Source organism: Ammospiza nelsoni, chromosome 3 (genome assembly GCF_027579445.1).
Source record: "Ammospiza nelsoni isolate bAmmNel1 chromosome 3, bAmmNel1.pri, whole genome shotgun sequence".
Taxonomy (NCBI): domain Eukaryota; kingdom Metazoa; phylum Chordata; class Aves; order Passeriformes; family Passerellidae; genus Ammospiza; species Ammospiza nelsoni.
Genome location: NC_080635.1, coordinates 38,704,466 through 38,723,792, shown reverse-complemented (window position 1 = coordinate 38,723,792; position 19,327 = coordinate 38,704,466). Strand labels below are relative to the sequence as shown.

The window sequence follows — 19,327 nt, the reverse complement described above, 5'->3', positions numbered from 1 at the left end:
ACGAGGCCAATTCAACTCACTAATCAAGCAAAAGACTATTCTTAGCCATTTTCTGGTTTGCTTGATTAGCCTTCTTCCAGGTTACTGAGCTGAAACAGATCACTGAAGAATTCACTGAATACCAGAATTAGCAAAAAGAAACAGGGACACCTTCTCCAACAAGAATCTACTTTTTGCATCATCAAGCTGCTGAATTACTTCAAAACCACCCTCCATAACTTTTCTCCAAGGTGATTTCAGTAATTAACGCAAAAACAGGTCCTAAAGCTATTTTGCAGTAAACAACTAGGACATTATCTTTTTCTATATTAAGTAAACACATTCCAGTTTAATCTCTATTCTACACCTGTACTTAGTCTTTCCCAGTTCAAGAAGTGCCTCTGATTGCTTCCAGACAGAAGGCAATAAAAAGCAAAGGCATAGGGGTAAAAGTTATACCAGCTAACTCTGGATGCCTGCATCTGAACTCATTAATGTGTTCATTTGAATCTACTACACTCTTAGAACATTACAAGATTATAAATGCTACCGCACATTTCTCAAGCAAATTAGGCCACAGCTTTCCATGATCGGAAAACACAGAAATTTATATTGAAAATATATTCTATACGAACTTTATTCTGTTTTTTCTATAGAAAAACAAAAGTAATCCAATCTGGTAACAGTCAAGAATGTGCCAACCATTTATTTTATTTTGCTACAAATCTACACTTTCAGCAAAAGAATATGGATGAGATACTCATAAAATACAGATACCATGTGGAACAGACTTCCAACAACTGCCAAAATCAGGCTCAACTGTTTTCATCACACAGTGACTTAATAACCCTTATGTCTTTGTTAATAACAGAATTACCTCTCAGGAAGCTTTACCAAAAAAAAAAAAAAAAAAAAAAAAAGTAATACTTTAAAAAATAAAGAAACAATAAAATCTATCAGAAACTGGTAGCAGGTTTGGTTTTCTAAAGGGCATAACAAAATTAAATCACGAATAAGAAATGAGCAGCTCCTATTTCATACATTTGCTATAAAAACTATTCCTGTTGGCCAAGAAATTAGGCCTTATTTTATGTTAGGGATCATATAACCAAGAGAAACATTCCAACACAGACCTTACTTCTTATGTTACTTAAGACGAGAAACTGGATCAATTAAACATTTTAAGGAATAACCTTAAGAGATGCCACACGTGATGTCTAAAGCGTTCCTCTTCTCTTCATCTTGAAGTCTGTGTCAAAATCCAATGCTACTCATTCTTACTCCCACCAGAAGGATCACCTCTCAAAGCACTCAAAAGGACAGTCCCAAAGTGTTGTGGTGAGGACATTCAGTTCAGTGTCCAATTCAAGTACCTATTTCTGAATTAATTATCTGCAATTCTTTCTATGAGCAGATGATAACCATGCCATCTTTTACTAAGCTACTTAACATTTTGTCTTCTCTTTTTAATATAGTGCTCACCATACATGGGGATCATATTTGTACATTCAGCTCCTAGTTATCCTATAGGAAGAGCATCAGCATTTGGCACTACTAAATATAATGGGTTAAGATTTGCTGAAATGTATCAGTACCAACAGGTTTGAAAAATCCTGTGCTGCTATCAGAAATTATGTTAACATACTGCTATAGGCTTCCAGTGGGACTTCAAGACCAGTTCAATTATTTATGGAACTGCTTCAATGCAAATAATCTTCAAATACAAGGCTATGTAGCTTTTAAATCTCCTATCACATTAGGGTTAAATCTAGCATAAGGGGAAATCTGTGAGGCAGTTGCTAAGTTTCAATTAATTACACATATTAGGTCCTACTTTCTAACAGAAGCAAGCATCAAACAAAAAAAGGAACAGATTTTTCCAAAATACTTGCTGTGTAAAGTTTAAGAAGAAAGGTCAAATTTTCTTTTTGTTTAAAAAAAAATGCAACACTGTAACTAGTTCTTAAATAAAGGAAGACTAAAGCATCATCCATCTGAACTAAACAGCCCAAGCAAAATACCCTGCAATTCCTGTGTTCTCCTCAATGTCGAAATGGGTGGATAAATTTAAAGCCTGCTCTCTCAGGAGTTGCTTTATAGGCAATTTTCTCCCAGTATCAAGGTCTGCAATTTCCATTTGGCTGCCAGTTTGCGATTAAATTCATCACCTTTATTATAAAAATGTGCTGCACTCCACGGCCTGCTGCACAAGAATGGTAAGGAAGACATTTTTCACAGCTAACAGCAGCATCATTCCAAGGCAGCCATCACATCCATTCAGACATTAGCGCCTCCAATGTAATGCAAGGACCTATCGCTCACCTGGAAAAGCCTAACAGCAGGTATACCTCAGAGGAACTTCTTCACACGTGGTACCTTCAGTGCAACTTCTGCAGTAAAAGCCAACATTACACCTCCCTTGTTAAGTGCTTCTAAAAGTGAGCAGTTTAAAAACAAGTGTTGACATTAAACTTGCCTACCTGGATTAATCAAAACATTTCCAAGAATAAAATCTGTCCTCATACTGACTACGCCTTCACATACACCCCTTCCACTCCTTACTAAAATACACTTTTGAGCAAGCACTCTATATGAATTTTTGTGTACATACATTTTCTTTTTATTTTGTAAATGTCCCTTTCTTTCCCACGAACTTTTTTTCAGAATTTTCCACTGCTTTTTTCCCACATCCATATGATATATTTTTTCTTAAAAGTTTTTGGACAAGCCTGAAGAATACTCAGAATAAAAAATAATTAATGCCTGCTATGCTACATGTTTTAAGGTCGTCCTCTGATAACTAAAAGGAAAGGCACAATCTTCACTTTGCTTCCGTTTTACAAATGCTTCCTGAGCTAAGCAGGATGCAATACAAAATTTGTAACTTAAAAAAGAAAATATATGTACTACTTAGAAGAACAGAGCAGCAAAGTGGTAGCTACCAATAGGAGTAAGAACTAAGTAAAAGCCACATGCCAAATCTTTATGAAGCATGGGAGTTAAATCCATACTGGTTTGGGCTTCATTGAATAAAAGACTTTAAATTGCAGTAAAACAATGAAAGAATGTGCAATAAGCAATTAAAAATATTACCCTTTTGTATTCAACAAAAAAAGAAGCACAAAAATGTCATTTCAGCATGTGAAACAGCTGTATTGGTCATACTGAAAGATAATCAAATTGTATTGGACGTATCCAATCTATATGCACAGCATGACAATTTCACACGTTAGCTTATTTAAGTTTTACTCTTTATCTTAACTAATGGTATACTTGAAAAGGTGCATTTTTCATCATGTGTACCAGTTTTCAAAAATATTTTGTAATCAGGTAAGCAAACAGTATCTCATACAAAGCTGAAGGATCTCAAGAGTCAATCTGTCTTAAGTCATTTCATTTTATGTGGCCATGTTAAGTGAAGATAACATCCAAAAGAACATTCTTCCGGTCAACTCTTACATGCCTTTGGAAAATGCAAGAAAAATATGTTAAACCATAAATCTCTGATACCTAGCTGTCTGAAGTTTAAAATTCAAGTAAATTATGGGCACATACAAAAAAATTACTAAACCTGGCACAACTAAGATGTTTTGCACTGTACCAGATGGGTCCCATGAAATGATATGAAATGAAAGTGCCATCTAGACTTCAGGGACTAATAAAAATTAGATATTGCATGGCATTAGCATCACTGTAAATTAGACAAATCACCTGAGAAGCCATTTGGTGAATATGAACTCTAAAATTCAAAATTAAACAATCAAAGACTCTTTAGTCCTATTTGTCTACAAAATTAGCTTAAATTGCAACAAAAACTGGCAAACATTTGTTCACATTTCAGAATAATACCAGAAACTCTCTTCTGGCAATAAAAAACCGGTATCTTGTCACACTGTAACTAATTGGTTTCCACTGCAATGCAGCATAGAAAGCAGATTTCAACTCAACTTTTCTGAAAACAATAGCTTGGTATTTGCAAGCTGAAGTTCCGATTATTTCACAGCCCAGTGCGTTCAACAGTTGGCACAACAAGTTCCGGGACTGTTAAATGAAATTATCAACTAGATAAGATAATGCAGCATCAGTGTTTACCTCTTGCCACTACAGCAAAAATTGAAACTGGAGCTTTTCTAACTGAAACTACTATGAAAGGAGGATAACTGTTTTGTCATAATCTGTAGAATTAACTAAAACATGTTTTATTATAAAGGAAGGCGCCTCTGTAAGACACCAATAGATATCAGACAATAGGCAACAACCAGCACAAAAAAATCTACATGCAACATTCACCATGTTCTATAAGTAAATTTCAATGTTGCATTTTGAGAAATGCAAATATGAATTTTGCTTCCTGTTGAAAATAAAAATCTATTTACATTACGTATTAAAACCAGATAGTTTTATTAAAAAAAAAAAAAAAAAGCACTTAAAAGTGAAGACTCATAAAGCTGGAGTTTCTAATGTACATGTTCTTCCTTCACAAAGAGAACAGTTTAGTTCTTTGAAGTACAGCAGATTCTCCCCTCCACCCCCTCTGGCTTTACACTTCAGCAACCTGGTGTACAACTTTTAATTCCATTAGAAAAAATAAGTAATTCTAATAATATTAAATCTTGCCCATAGAGACAGCATTTATAACTTGCTAAGCACTTCCTTCTACTATACAGGAGAGGTATTAACAAATGCCACTGCCACAAAAGGGAGGGGGGAAGGAGAGGGCACAGGAGATAGAGTGTACTCATGTCTGTATACACACATGGCAGAAATAGACAGAGAATATTAAAACAAAACTAATATTTATTTTAACAGTCTGGTAGCCAAGATATCTGCTACTTGCATAATTACAGTGTTGAAGATAATGTAAGTTTTTTATGGAGTAGCTACAGAATCATCAATTTTCTCTTCAGCTGACAAACAAACTCACTGAAGAACAGCACTTCTAGGAACAAAGTCGAAAAAAGTCAAAAAACAAGTAGAAAAAAGTGCAACCCACCATAGAAACTAAATATCCAATATTTAAAACGAACACTAAGTTTAATTCACATTATTTTTTAGCAGAATTTTACAGGTTTCTAGCACAGCATAGATTTCATTTACACTATTTCCATCTATCTTTTAAATCTACCAGAAAAGATCTCACAAATTAAGAGTTTATATTCTTCAGGATTGATTTAAGAACAGACTTATGACATCTGCAGGATCTGTACCTTGACTACTATGTATTAAACATGTTATAAGTTCTTTTTTTCCCAAGCCAATTTATCATTAAGACTGAACATCAAGTTCTATCACTTCATAAAGCTGTCCACTGTGGGGAAAAAATTTGAGGGGGGTGGGGATAACAACCTGAAACATTTCATGAAATATTTACCTAAAGCTAAAGGTACTTGAGCATCTGGAACTGGCTTTAATATCCTTGTTCATGAACAACAACAGTGTGGCTATTTTAATGGAATTTAAATTGAAAGGTTCAGATGCCCTAAAGACAGTTTGCTGCAGAAATGATTCTATAATAACAGCATATCAATTTGAATTTAGTAGGTTACATCTCTTACGTGTACTTTCGGTAATTAACATCTTAACATTTTGGAGCTCCAAACTGGACTCTACAGATTAATATAATTAGATTCCCTACATCTCAGCTGGGGAAAACATCATCATACTGACTAGCTCAGTAAATATATAACATCAGGAAGTCCTAAAAAATTAATAAAAGCAGACAGGTGAAAGAAGCTTAAATTCCCATAATGGTGAACACATTTTTATTTTGTGATCTCAAAGTTTCATGTTTCAAATTTTTACTTCAGCCCATGGCCAAGGACAATTACTACAACACAAATGCCCTTAAATCAGTCGTCTTCAACTTTTTTCACTCACATTAAAACAAAAGTTTCCCAAAAAAGTGAAGGCTCAGTGTGGCCTATTTAAAATCTCCCAATAACAGATTTCTTTTTTCTTTGTTATCTGCAGCAACTCTTCACATGCAGCAAGTCTGGAAACAGTAGATTGAAAAACACGATTCTGGTAACTCATATTGCTTTTCACTTAGCTCCACTAACTTTGCTAACAAAAAAGATGCTGTCTACTTCAGAGAGAGAGTGCTCTCAAAGGTCTCATGTCAAAGACTATTTTGTTTTCATGCATTTTACAAAAACAACCCCTTTAGTTTAGGAAAAAAATCTCTTTGATGTTACTTTTTGTGCCAGTGACTGCACAGTTTTGCTGATGGTGCTGCAAAACAAAATATGATTGCTTTGTAATTCTTTGCTATGTCAGAAAAGGTATGGGCAAGGAATGGCTAGAATGGCTCAGTGTGACAAGCATGAGAAAAAATAGCATATATTGCGTTGGAAAAAGAGTATGTGCAAAGGAAATCTTGATTAGATTGTACAAAGATTAACTTCAATATAAATATCTCCATCTCTCTTAGGTGTAGTGTATAATCTCATAACATTTGAAGACTCAGTAAATCGTAGTGTTATTTTTTTTTAATTATTAACATTTTCTGAGCAAAAAGGCACCTCAGAGCTCAAGGAAATATATTATGATTTTTCTGATCCTTTCACATAATGATCTGTTTAACTTAGCAGTTTCAAAATCAGCATATTGTAAAATTTTTGCAGTTACTTATACAGTAATGTGTTTTTAAAACATACTCTGTCCCTTCTATTAACTTCTTCATTATACCATTTTTGTGGCATTAAGTTTCATTAATTAGCTCAACAGCCCGTAAATTATCCAGATTTCATTCCTAGCAATATTTATTCCTTCACTTTCCATGGAAGGAATAAAAAGCCCCAACTTTTCATGGCAGGAGAGGGTGTGGGAAACGATAAAAGTTTACAGCAGCTTAAGCTGTATTTCAACTATATTACATCCTATGAGAAACTACTCACCCATGACTAGACTAAGAAAAAAGCTCCTTACATGTTAGTGCTTTATTAGTATCCTGTATTTTATCAGAAATTTAAGACTAAGAGCATACAATGAAAGTTGGAAGAAGACATTGCAATATACTTCAGGTTATTTATGAATATATTTTAGTTATTAACAGCTGCTGAAAACTTTCAGCAGCCCAGATGCTCAATCCAGAAAAATGTACCAGAAATGTAGTTTAATCTGTGCAGCAATTTATGCTAAATATACCTCTTCACTACACTAGTTATGACTGCTATACAACATACTGAAATGTTTGATACAGATTTCAGTACTGAATTGTGCTCAGGGCTCAGAAAGCTGGTACATACAGGTTTAGTAACCTAAAGTCAGTCAGCAGGCAGGAAAAAATCCATGTGAAGAGCCTCAACAAAGTAAAAGACGTGATTATTACTTTGAACTGCTCTCCATGTATCAAGTGTTCAACAGTTTGATATAACAAAAAGCAGCCAAGAACAATTCCAGTACAAACCATACTAAATGGGATTAGAAAGACCTGTGCATGTGACAAAAACCACTTAGTTATGCTATTAGGCTGATAGAAGAAAATCCCCCCTCAAATTGCCAACTATTTTCTTTATCCTTTAGGGGGAAAAAATTAAAAATTAAAAGTGAAAGTAATCAGTAATTGAAGCAACAAAGCAACTGAAAGCTGGGAGATCTAAGAAAGGTTAACACAGAACTTAAAGGAAAATTAAGTTCAGAATAAACTAAATCCTGCCTCAAAGTTAATTCATCCAAATATTTGAGGCCAAAGAAGGTTGCTGAGACTGCAAAGATCAAGAGAAATCCACAAGTCGGTCTTCAAAATATAACTCACGTTTATCAATACTAAAGACTGATGCAAATCTTTTTCAATGAATGAATAACCAGTTGTCCACGTGTCATTTTAAGCTATCGAATTCAGTAACCCCTTAGGACTGGAGAAGGGACGTGTTCCTCGTCTGTTCAGCCGAGCACAGGCGTGCGGTCCCTCCTCACTCAATTACTGAGCGTACACCTAAATACCACCTGCCATCCCTCCCCACCCCAGCGCTGGCTGGGGCAGCCATCTACTGCAGCATGCATCTCTCTCCAATTCATCACCGTCAGCTTTCTTGCTGACACTCCTCAGGGCTGCCTGGCTGATGAATGGCTCTGTTATTCATCCTATGTTAATCCCAGGCTGACGCAAGAATACCTTGCTGAAGACACTTAACAGTATTAAAGCTCAGCACTACCAAGTGCCCCCAGTGTGCATTAAACCTCCCATTTGGAACCAACATGATTCCTCATGAATAGTTATTAATAACATACAGTTACTAAATCAACAGGCACTAAGTTTATGTACCCCATCACCCAGAGACAAAGCTTCCACACAGTCCTTTTCTTCCCTGAAAGCTACACCTCAATTATTGGAAGTCAGGAACACTTTGATCCATACAGAATTTAACCTCAATTAACCCTATAATTAAGATGATACAGAGAAGTTTTCCCCCTCCTCCCCCTCAAAATGTCAGTACACATCTTAAATGCCACAGGTCTCAAAAAAATTTTTGACGTTTGTAACTTGAATAAGCTTTACTCAAGAAAGCAAGTTTTGTACTTTTTCTCCCTTCTAAGAGGAATCTGATCTTTAGGTTAGGTTTTTTCTGGTAGTTTGGAGTTTTTTCATAAAGGATTATGCTTGTCAGAAAAATAAAACTTATCCACAGAATGAACACAAAATCACTGCAAGAAATTTCAAAATATAACTCTAATCTCTGTAAACACGTTATGAGAACAGCCAAACACAATTCCCTTCTAAACACAATTACAGTCACTGATTTTATACCTGAGATACTAAAGTATCATTCTTTCTCTGAAAGTGTTTTAATACACAGATAATCAATCTTCCTGACAGAATCTTCATTAGAATTCATTTCTGATCCCCTACCACATCATCTGTGTTCAGATTTTGCTCAAGTCTATTTGAGCACAAAGTTAACACAACTACATGAAAAGTGGGAACAAAAGAACGTGCATAACAAGTTTTGCTTCAGGTTGATTCAGAGGCAGTATCAGATTTCTATAAAAGCCCCAAGTGATTTAAAGCAGTAGTAATTCCCTCGTAAACTGACTGCATATGAGCCTCTCTGACTACACTTATCTTTATAGATGATAAGATACTTAAGCAATTAAAGAACTATCAACAACTTGTCTCTAGCAATGTCTAACACACACCACGTTCTCACTGCACAGCCAATCTTCACAGCAAAAACATCACACTTTAAACAAGACAGCTGGGCCTATTACAGCATTTTAACCTTCAACTTTAACACACAAACCAACTGTTACGGGAACACGCCTGACAACAGATTGTACGTGTAGTATTTAGGCAAAGTTATTTTGTAAGTTTGGGCGGGGGCTGACGACTGCAACAACTTTCTGAGAAATTGTCCATGTTGCTTTATGCTGGAGGGGTGCTCCTTCAAAATTAGACAAACTGAAACTAACTAAAAGCAGTATGATCAGCAACACTGCTCAAAAGCAAACAGCAGCAGGTCAGAGAATTTTTGTCTTGTGTTCTCCTCCCTGTTCCTGCAGAGAAACCAAAGATATTCATAGCAAAGAGAAGGGGATTTGGCCTGCTCTGCATCTAAAAATTGAAAATTGTGCACCAACTTTTAATATAATTATTTGCAGGTTATTAGATCAAGCTGCATTGAGAAGAATATTAACTGATTTGCTACTGCTTCAAAGTCTGATAAATGGAAGCATTATGCAACATGAGCTGAATGTTTTACTTTAGCTGCCATTTAAGCTTATGAACCAGAACATTAGGGTTGTATTAATACTTGTGCTAGCAGATCTGTCGCTTATTTTTTTAAATTTCAGGCACCTGCAATCTCCTACATATTAATGAAAAAAATATACTGTACCTAGGAAAGGACATTTTGATCAACTAAAGGCTACAGAGATTTCTAAATCAGTTCTTTAATCGGAATTAGGAAAAAACCCACAAAGGTTCATTATTTCAACAGCTAAAGGGCTTAAAGAATTCAGTAAAGTCTGACTTCCATCTAGTGTCAGCTAGTCTGCAAATAAGCACATCCTTAAAATTCTGAATGGACTAGATGCACAATCAGTTGACATCAATTAGGAGCTTCAGACTTTAAAGTAAATGTTTAAGCAAATGCATTTCTCTCCCCAAGGCGCTGCTCTACATCTTCAGCATCGAGCCACCTCAGCCACAGCGCCAGCACAGCTGCTCTGAGATCACACAGGGAGCGAGATCACAGCTCTGATCCATCTGAAAAGCGAGCCAGCACCACACAAAAACAAACTCAAAAAAACCCTGACCGGTACAGAATATCAGCTGACCTTTTAAGTCAGAAAGTGATCCACCAGATAAGAGTATAAAGTACTGCATTATCTCCCCTGCCTCTGCTCTGACATCAGCAGCCACTCTGGTGCATTGCTCCGTCGATTACCCAGAAGTAACTTCCCAGCAAAGTAACAAGATTTTAATTGTTTGTCATGCCGGGATGCTTTTACTTTTGAAATCAAGTCTTAAAGAAACAGCAACATTTGTAAGGTTATACATCACTGAAGTGCTCACTGTTCCAACTGCGAACACCCTCAGATTTCAGTGAGTTATCACACAAATTGTTTCATGGTTTGTCCCTTCTAAAAAAGGGTATCCTGAGGACTTTCCCACATGGGCACTTCCTAGAGCGCTGCAATTATAGTACACAGTATCAAAACCTGGCTGTAATATGGCCCTGTGCTGGAAACACAGAAAATCCCTCCAACTACAGAAAGGAGTAAAGTACAACTATTCAACTGCAGCAGCAAAACAGTTAAAATATTTTTAAAAGCAATTTAAAAAATTTACTTCCAGGGTGCTACTCAACTATGCACCACCAAAAACATTAAAACATCAATAGCTACCTACTGCCATCCATTTCCCTTCAAGAGAACGATTTTTTGCACTGAACTGAAAAGCAAAATTTACTATTTGACACCAAGTATAAAAAAAATAAATCAATTCTCAAATGAAAAGTAACTGAAAATGTATTTTCAATTTCTACTCACTATTTCAAACCACGAGAATAAAATAAATAAAAAACCCTTTTAGCATTACCACACTCATTCCAACCACTAACACTGCTAAAATAACTGCAAAGATCAAAAAAGCTGCAACTTCTAGTGCCGAACTTGGACAACAGAGGTTTAAAAGTAACACAACTCCACTCTAACTTGCATTGTTGTCTTGCTGTTCTCAGACATGCAGCTAGTCTGCAAAAGACACTTTCTAATGGAAGCAACAAAGTGGAAGGGCAGTTCTGCTAACGAAGCCAGATATTATTTCTCTTTGGTGTTGTCACAGCTGTTTTGTTCATTCATGCATAAATCGTCTCAAAAATTTAAGCTTTGCTATTAAAAAGCTAACTCCCCTTCTACTAAACCTTTCCAAGAAAAACAACCAAAAGAAACAAAAACCTGGACGTTACTTGAATTGCATTGTACAGGGTTATACAGGATATTTTCTAAAGTCAAAAGTAAAAATGTAATGTTGCCTACCTTTCAGCAACCCCACTCTTTTTTTTTAGCAAAGCAAAGGTATTATATACATTACACCTTTTACCTATTTCAGGATTCAAACAGTAATTTCAATGTCCCTCACAGACACAGATCCTCCTGCAAGCAAGACACACATGTAGCTTGTGTGGTACTTCTATTGACCTAACCAACTGCATAGTGCGATTAAAAACAGCAGCAGTTTTACTGTTCCTAGTAGTTTTCTTAGCACTGGGTTATTAAATTTCAATGAAATGTTAAAATCAACAGAAGATTTTCGGAGTCTGCATTCTGACTAAAATCAATACAGGAAAATTCACACGGCCGGAATGAGAAGTTGTGAGTTATGTTTCAATAAAGACAAGGGTCAGTGAATGAGGGCATTTCATTAGTTAACAGCTTTCCTGGCAAGGCATTTCCCCCATCTCCCCCCTCCCAACATTCCATATAAGCAGTCAAATACTAACCATCAGTTTCCATGGCAGACTCCTGCTATACTTCAATCAGCCTGAGCTGTCAGGATGGTCTGGTAATTAACATTAACACAGGTCTATCCTGTCAGCCACAGAAATACACCAGCATCTAATAATACATCTAACTAATAGGATACCTGCATCAGGGTGCATTCTCAAAAAGTGAGAACACTTTATAGTTACAGACAGCAATTGAAGACAATTCAAATGTACTTGCTCTTCTAACGAAGTCTACACAATTCAAATCATTGTAAGCACCCCATTCCTGACCTGGCATTGTACAGTGTACTCAGAGGAAAAAAGTTTTAATCTGAGAATGATTGAAACAGACAACCTGGTCAAAACCATCACTAACCCACAAAAGTGACCACCCATTTCATGTCTAGCCTTCTCTTCACAACCACAGCACTCACTGAACATCAGCAACTTCTTTGTATCTGTTGATGCATGTAAACTTCATTTTCATAATCAGGACATTCTAAGTGCTCTCTTAAAATCCATAGCATTTTTCTCAGTTGGTGTTGGTTGTTTTAGAGTTTTATCCCAATTTTACTATAATATTAACCAACACATCTCCAGTTCTTCCCCTTGTGCACCACAAAAGCACGGCATGCCGCTCCCTAATCTAATCCGCACTGGGTCAGTTGTTTCTAACCATAGCAAGGGATTTTTATATGACACCACTTATTTTAGAAATGACTGCATTCAGTTTCAGACGAGGAAAATGCAACTCAATTGCAATCTTAATGAACAAGTTTCACTAAACAAAAACATTAAATTCAAACAGGCCTCTCCCAGTTCAACAAGTCAGCCACTCCTGTACAGAACTAAGTCTAATGCGATGACTCTTATGTAAAAAAAAAATAAAAAATCTGAAGACAGATATTTTAACTATTAATTAATTATTGGTAAGCAACAGGGAACAGACCACTTTCAAAGTACGAGCTTAAAATAACTGTTTTCCTAACTTAAAACTTGTATCAGTTAAAAAATACCCTTTTATTTAGTTACTTGCCAGGTGACTGCAATCCTATAAATGTTGCAGATACAGCTCCAAAAATAACATAATTTAAAAAGAATTGAACTGTCACCATTTTAAATATTTTTTCACAAGCCAAAAAAACTGCCACACTGTTTCTTAAGTGCAATGGAGCTTTTGGTTTGGCATTGCAAGAGGCTGTGCCAAGGTATTAAAGCCACTCCCTCCCTCCCGCCAAAAAATAACCAAACACCCACACCTCAAAATAGCTCTTACAAGGTTTCTGAATACAAGTTCTAGAAGCATTACAACATTCATAAATCAGAAAAACACCTCAGACCATTAAGTTTTAAGAGATACTTAAAGAACCAAACTCAAAAGAGTACTAACAATAAACAGCACACAAACGATACTCCATGCTCTTGTGGCACGCTGCTTTGCCAATTTTAACATTAATACAACAAGTTTAAAAACCAGTCTGAGACTATCTGGGCAAACATCTTTTGTAAGGCCTTTATCCCAAAGAATATTTATCCCTGAATATTGCACTAAGAAGCACATTTTTAATAAATTAAGGGGGGTCCATTGCAAGATCTGATACAACTGAAAAAACCAACGTGCTAATGTGGCCAGTGGCCCTCCATCAAATCTGACATGTCAGCAAAACCCTAGCTAAGCACAGGCTACATTTATATAATCACAAACAGTAAGGTCATGTACAAAAGTAACTAGATAACTTTCCAGGGAGAACTCATTTACAACACCAGAACACAGTTCTTCAGCTCTGCTTCACACAGACGTTGTGCTTAACACAACCAGACCGACACAAAAACTGCACTTTGGGCACTAAGCTCCCCGAGTTCACAGGCACTTTTCTCAGTGAGAAAACTAAACAGAGAGAGCAACATTCACTGAAAATTTATACTCATATTGCCTACTTGGATGTTTTACACTAGCTTTGCTAAACTTGGCAGACAGAAAGAGGCAGCCTATTTGATACAAAATTAGATTTATCTCCAATAGCCAGATGCATGGCCAAATTTACATTTAAAGGTAGACATGCTTTTAAGTCACCTTCAACACAGTTTTGAAGGAAAGACGTAAGTTTTTCAGGGATAGGTTACTGAGGAAAAATGAATTCTTGATAAGGTGCTCTTCAATCTCTTTTTGACAACAGTTCAGACCACAGGTCTCATCTGTGTACATTCCAATCAGGTGCAAGAGTCTGTGCACTTACAGGTTCAAGAAAACAAAATGTAAATTTACAAATCAGACTCCTCAGATTCCAGTTAATAGTTCAGGCACATTTATTCATAGTCTGATGAAAGAATACAACTGAAGTATCTCATTAATTTCAATCTGTCAGCATGCTACTGAGCAGTTTGAAATGTCCAATTCAGTTTTTAAAAACAGTGCAAGAAAACAGCTACAGCTCTGTCCACTGTCCACAAAGGGGAGCATTAAAATATATAAGTTGTCAGAAAAAAAATCCAGGTTAACATCATAAAAGTTAGTATCTCAAAAGCTTAAGCAAAAAAAAAAAAAAAAAATCAAAAAAATCAGGTCACATTTGATGGTGCAAACAATTACAGGAAATACAGCCTATTCCACATTCAGGAAAAGCCCTCTCTTCCCACAGGTTTGCACCAGTCTGATAAAAACAATTCAGCTTCCTAGTTATTATGATGTGCTCTTTAAACATCCTTGTTAATCCACAGAAGACTTATTTACACATAACAAGTTAAAAGCACACATATGGAAAAATAACTGTAACCTAAACAGAACTGTAACTTTCACATTTTATGAAAGCAGTTCTTAAAAAAAGGTTTCCTCAATACACTTCTTACATTTAAGCTAATCCTCAAAAACAAAATGCTGCAAGACAGAGATCATCTATCAAATTAAGCACTAAGATTTTCTGAGATCAAAAAGTAGGATAGAGTTCAGAAAGGAAAACATGCTTTGGATAATACACACAGCATAGACATGGACCCCAAAAAAGCAGATGTACATTCTGTAACTGAACCAGATTAGATGTACTCCTCACCTAAACCCACAGGCATCTTTCTATCTATTGCTGCCTACAACTACAAGAAGTAACCACTGCAGAAGCCCATTTGAGTAATTTGAGTTCTGTTTTTAAATACTGGCATGTAACAATAAATAAGTAATAATAAAAAAAAAAAAACGAACCTAGCATTCCAGTAGGGAAGGCAATCCCACCTTTTATTTGTTTGAATTCTTAGGGTTGTGACTTTATTTCTTCATTTTGATCAGCACACAAAATAAAAGACAATGGCTGATCATAATATTATTCTTCTCAAGAATAAACAAAACCTTCAGGAAAATGGTTGTATTATAACAAAAAAAAAAAAAAAAAAAAAAAAAAAAGAAAACAGAAACCTACCTAAAGCACACAACAACAAACTAGAGGAAGCAAATCAAATGACAGGGTGGAGGGGGCAAAGAGGGAATGTGAACCCTGTAGCTTTATTTTTAGATTCTATATACCTATATATACACGCACTTGCCCCAAATACTTGGTATTCTCAAGGGTGCCAGGAAACAAGTGATGAAACCTTGAAATAATACACTTTTCAGTAAGCACACTGAATCCTGCAGACTTGCCCAGCAAACCTGTAGTTTGCTACTCCTGAACCCTTCTGCTGGAGGATGTCAGCGGAGCACACAGTTCAGGATATTTAACACAGCCCCCACTGGAAACCAGGATAGGTGTTTTACAGGGAAACAGTTGTTCCAACTCCTCAACTGTTCACTGCTCTGCCTATTCCACCGACGTAATACCGCCTGTAAGCACACAATACGTGGAGGTCCATGCAAACACAGATACCTGCACAAATCCACCATTATTTTGTCATTCTTTGGCGTCTTCTACCAGACTTGATCATTTTAGTGCCCAAGTCAAAAGCGGTGCTCGCGGATTCACGCCTCAGAAAAAAAAATAACTGGCGCCCCTTAGTGTTCAAATTCTGAAGTCTTGAAGCAATTTACTAGATTTGCATGAAACTTTTTTTTCAACATTCCAAAAAGTTTTCTGCCTCCACAATACTTCCACCCATTTGCCAACGTAAACAGGAAAAGCAGAAAAGTTTAAAGGGATAGCAGGCTTCTTCCAGAGACCATTTAGGAACACAGATTATATTTTATTTGCTTTTCTTTTGAAGAAGAGAGTGAAGAATAGTTCCAACACAGTCCTTAAACTTTTGTCAGCAAGAGTCACGAGAGCCCTCGTTTTGGAACTCCAATACTTTGCAAACAGACTTCCAGTGTTTTCAGTATTTCAAAATATATGACAAGACATAAGTATTTTGGCAATTCCTTTTTCACTGTCCTTTTTGCGTCGGAAAATGTTTTTCTTCCTTTTGTTCTCTGAAAATAAAAAAACAGCTTCAGGCCTCCTCTGGCCAAATACATAAAGTTGAAGAGATTCAAGAATTTAAAACTCCGTTATCAAACCTGTGGAAGGCTCATTTGTCCTATAAAGGAGTCTTCTCGGTCAAATTTCTTCTTGATGTTTATTGTAAATCTAACTATTCCAAAGAGTCTGCTCACTGTGGTGACCAAGAACGTAAGTTCTAAAATAGTTTTGCTCTTCACATCCACAGTTGCTCCAACATATATTCAAACTCCTCCAAGTATCTTGCAAATAAAAATAGACTCTCCCATTATAATGCTTCCCACAATCCGTGTTCTTCACCGTTTGTTTGGGTTTCTTTAAATTCCTCTATCACTTATTTCAGAAGGTAGCATTTTCTCGACATGCTATTTTTGTGTCGTACTACAGTTGCTATCTCATTTTTACAGTCTTGGCAGAGGGCGGGGAGCTGTTCTACCAAATATAACCAGTTCTTTCATCTTCCGAGGTCAACAACTTCCCAAACTTCTTTTAGCGAAGAGGAATACATCCGCAAACAAGAACCCTAACTCAAAATCTCGAAAATCAGTACTTCGTACTAAGAAACCCAACGAGTTGAAACTGTATAAATTATTTATGGTCATATCATATTCTACAAAGCTATCAAATACGATTAAACAAACAGGTCTAAGTCTCCAGAAAGCCTAGGTTTAAAGACATAAAAAAAGAAATGCCTTCGACAAGAAAAACAAACCTGTGAACCCGAATACAAGGCGAATTTAACATACCAAGAACAAGTGTTTCACCTAATTTTTGATACACAGTGGGTCTGTTACTGTAGTGGGAAAAAGTATGGGACACAGGAAGTTCCCAGCTCGTACTTTTCTTGTTAATTTCTAAACCGTGATTGTTTATTTGTGAAATCTTAACCCTAAACAAAGTCACTAGGGAAAAAATTGGGGGCATAGGGGGGGCCTCGCCCCGTGCCAGGAGAGGGTGCGAGGCTGGGGCAGACGTTTGGCAGGAGCAGACCAGGCAATTTCGTAACCCTTTTTGTTTCTCCCCCTTCACTAAAGTCACACGTAGGAGCCTTTCGAGTTCAGTTTCTTTAAAAGGTAAGGATAGCTGAGACAAGAATTCGCTCCCTTCCCTTGCGATACAGAAAAATCATAATTAGTTTGCGGCCAGTTCGGGGTGGGGTAGATCTGGAGCAGAAGAAAGAGCTCAGCCCCCCTCCGCCTTAGTCATTCAAGTCCAAGCAGCTTCCAGAAGAGCCAAATCTCGAAACCAAACACCCGCCGCCCCCCCGGCGGGGGCCCTGGGGCCGGGCGGCGGAGCGCTCCGAGGGCGCCGGCAGGACCCCAGTGTCCCCCGCCGCCGCGGGAGGGAGCGATGGAGGGAGGGGAGCGCCAGCCGCCAGCCAGCCTTTCCCCTCCTCCCTGCCTTCCCCCAGAGCGCATTCCTGAGCTCCTCTCCTCGCTCCCTCCCCTCCGTGCCGTAGTCACCCTTCCCCCGGTTTAAGGAGATAGTGCGGAAAAGGGTAAAAAGAAAAAGAAGGAAAAATAAAGGGGAAAACCCTCCGGGGGCATCGGGGACCCGCGCGGCCGGGGCTGCCTCTCCCCTCCCACTCGCTCCCCGAGTCCCCCGGCACCGCGCGGCGGCGGCGGCCAGGGCGGGGAGAGCCCGCACTTCCCCTTTGTTTTCGGCTCCCCAGCCGGGGCCGGGAGCGTGCGGGGAGCAGCGGGGAGAGCGGAACAGGCCCCGGGCCGCCCCCGCCGCCCGGCCGGGCCGGGGCGGGGGACCGAGCGGGATCCCCGGGCCGGGGGAGGCAGGGCAGGGCGGCGGGGCGGGGGAGGGGGCGGCCGGGCGAGCGCTTTTACCTTCGTCCAGCAGCCTCTCGAGGTGGTTGAAGATCCCGCAGAAGTTGGGGAGGCTGCTCATCAGCTTCTTGTCGTTCATCAGCTGCATCAGGTAATCGGGGCTCGGCTTCGGCTTCTCCTTGGTTTCCATTTCCCCAACCATATTCCAAGCCCGCGCAGAGACGGCGAGCGCCCGCAGCAGCTCTGCCGAGCAACGCGACCGCGGCACGGGGCGCCCGGCTGGATCCGGGCGGGCAGGGAGGCGGTGGGGGAGGGGAGGGGGCGGGGAGGGGAGCTTCCCCGAGGAAGGAGGAGAAGGAGGAGGATTCAAATCCGGAGACAAACGCAGACCCGCCGCTGAGTCCCAGGGACCGAGGGGAAAAAAAAAAAAAAAAGAAAAAAAAAAAAGAGGAAACTCGGTAGAAACCCCCGTGCGGGCTGCGCCCTCCTCTCCGGGCACAAGGACCCGCCGCCGCCTCTCGGTGCCGCCGCCGCCGCCGCTTCCCTGCTCCGTGCGCCCTCGGCCGGCGCAGTCCTCGGTGTGTCCCCCCCTCCTTCTCGTCCTCCTCCTCCCGCGCACACACACGCTGAGCCCGGTTCTCCTCTCGGCGCTGCCCCCTGTCTCCGCGGCGGGGGAGGGAGGGGACGCGCGGGGCGGGCGGGCGCTGCTGGCGCGGCTGCCGCTTCCGAGGAGCCGCCGCCGGTGTCTCCCCGCTGTTGCCGCCGCTGCTGCTGTTGTTGCCGCCGCGCTGCGCCTGGCGTGTGTCCTCCTCCTCCTCCTCTCCGCCTCCCGCCCGCCCGCCCTCCCGCCGCCGCTGCTGCTGCTGCTGCTGCTGCCGCCGCTGCCGCCTGTGGCTGCTGGAGTCTCAGCCCCGCCGCCGCCTCCTCACTTCTCCTCAGTTCTCCTCAGTTCGCTCCGGAGTTCGCTTCAGTTCAGGCTGCGCTGGCAGCAGCGGCGGCGGCGGCAGGAGGGGAGGGGGCAGGGCCCGCGGGGGTGGGACACGCCGGGGGCGGGACCAGGGGCGGGGCGGCCGCTGCCCGGCGGCGGCGGCAGCGCCGCTTGGCGGAGCCACAGCTGTCCCTCCCTCCCGCCTTCCCTCCCTTCCGCTCCGGGGCCCCGGGGCGGCGGCGGGGGGATAGCCGGCTTCCCGTGCGGCTCCCGCCCGGCCCGCCGCGCGGAAAC

General features: G+C 39.8%; 1 protein-coding gene across 8 annotated transcripts in view; it reads right to left on the bottom strand.

Moving 5' to 3' along the window:
- QKI (QKI, KH domain containing RNA binding) overlaps positions 1–19,017 on the bottom strand; it is a 145,896-nt gene extending 126,879 nt beyond the window's left edge. For 3 of the 8 annotated variants that reach the window (XR_009418174.1, XM_059469367.1, XM_059469370.1), the window contains exon 1: positions 18,166–19,012. Coding sequence is in view for 6 of the 8 variants with exons in the window: in XM_059469367.1 (XP_059325350.1) it covers positions 18,166–18,307 (142 nt within the window). In the remaining 2 variants the exon portion in view is untranslated. Of the gene's footprint in view, positions 1–18,165 lie in introns of all 8 variants that reach the window. The other 5 variants (XR_009418173.1, XM_059469369.1, XM_059469371.1 and 2 more) reach the window with 4 other exon arrangements.
- Between the last annotated feature and the right edge of the window lie 310 nt (positions 19,018–19,327).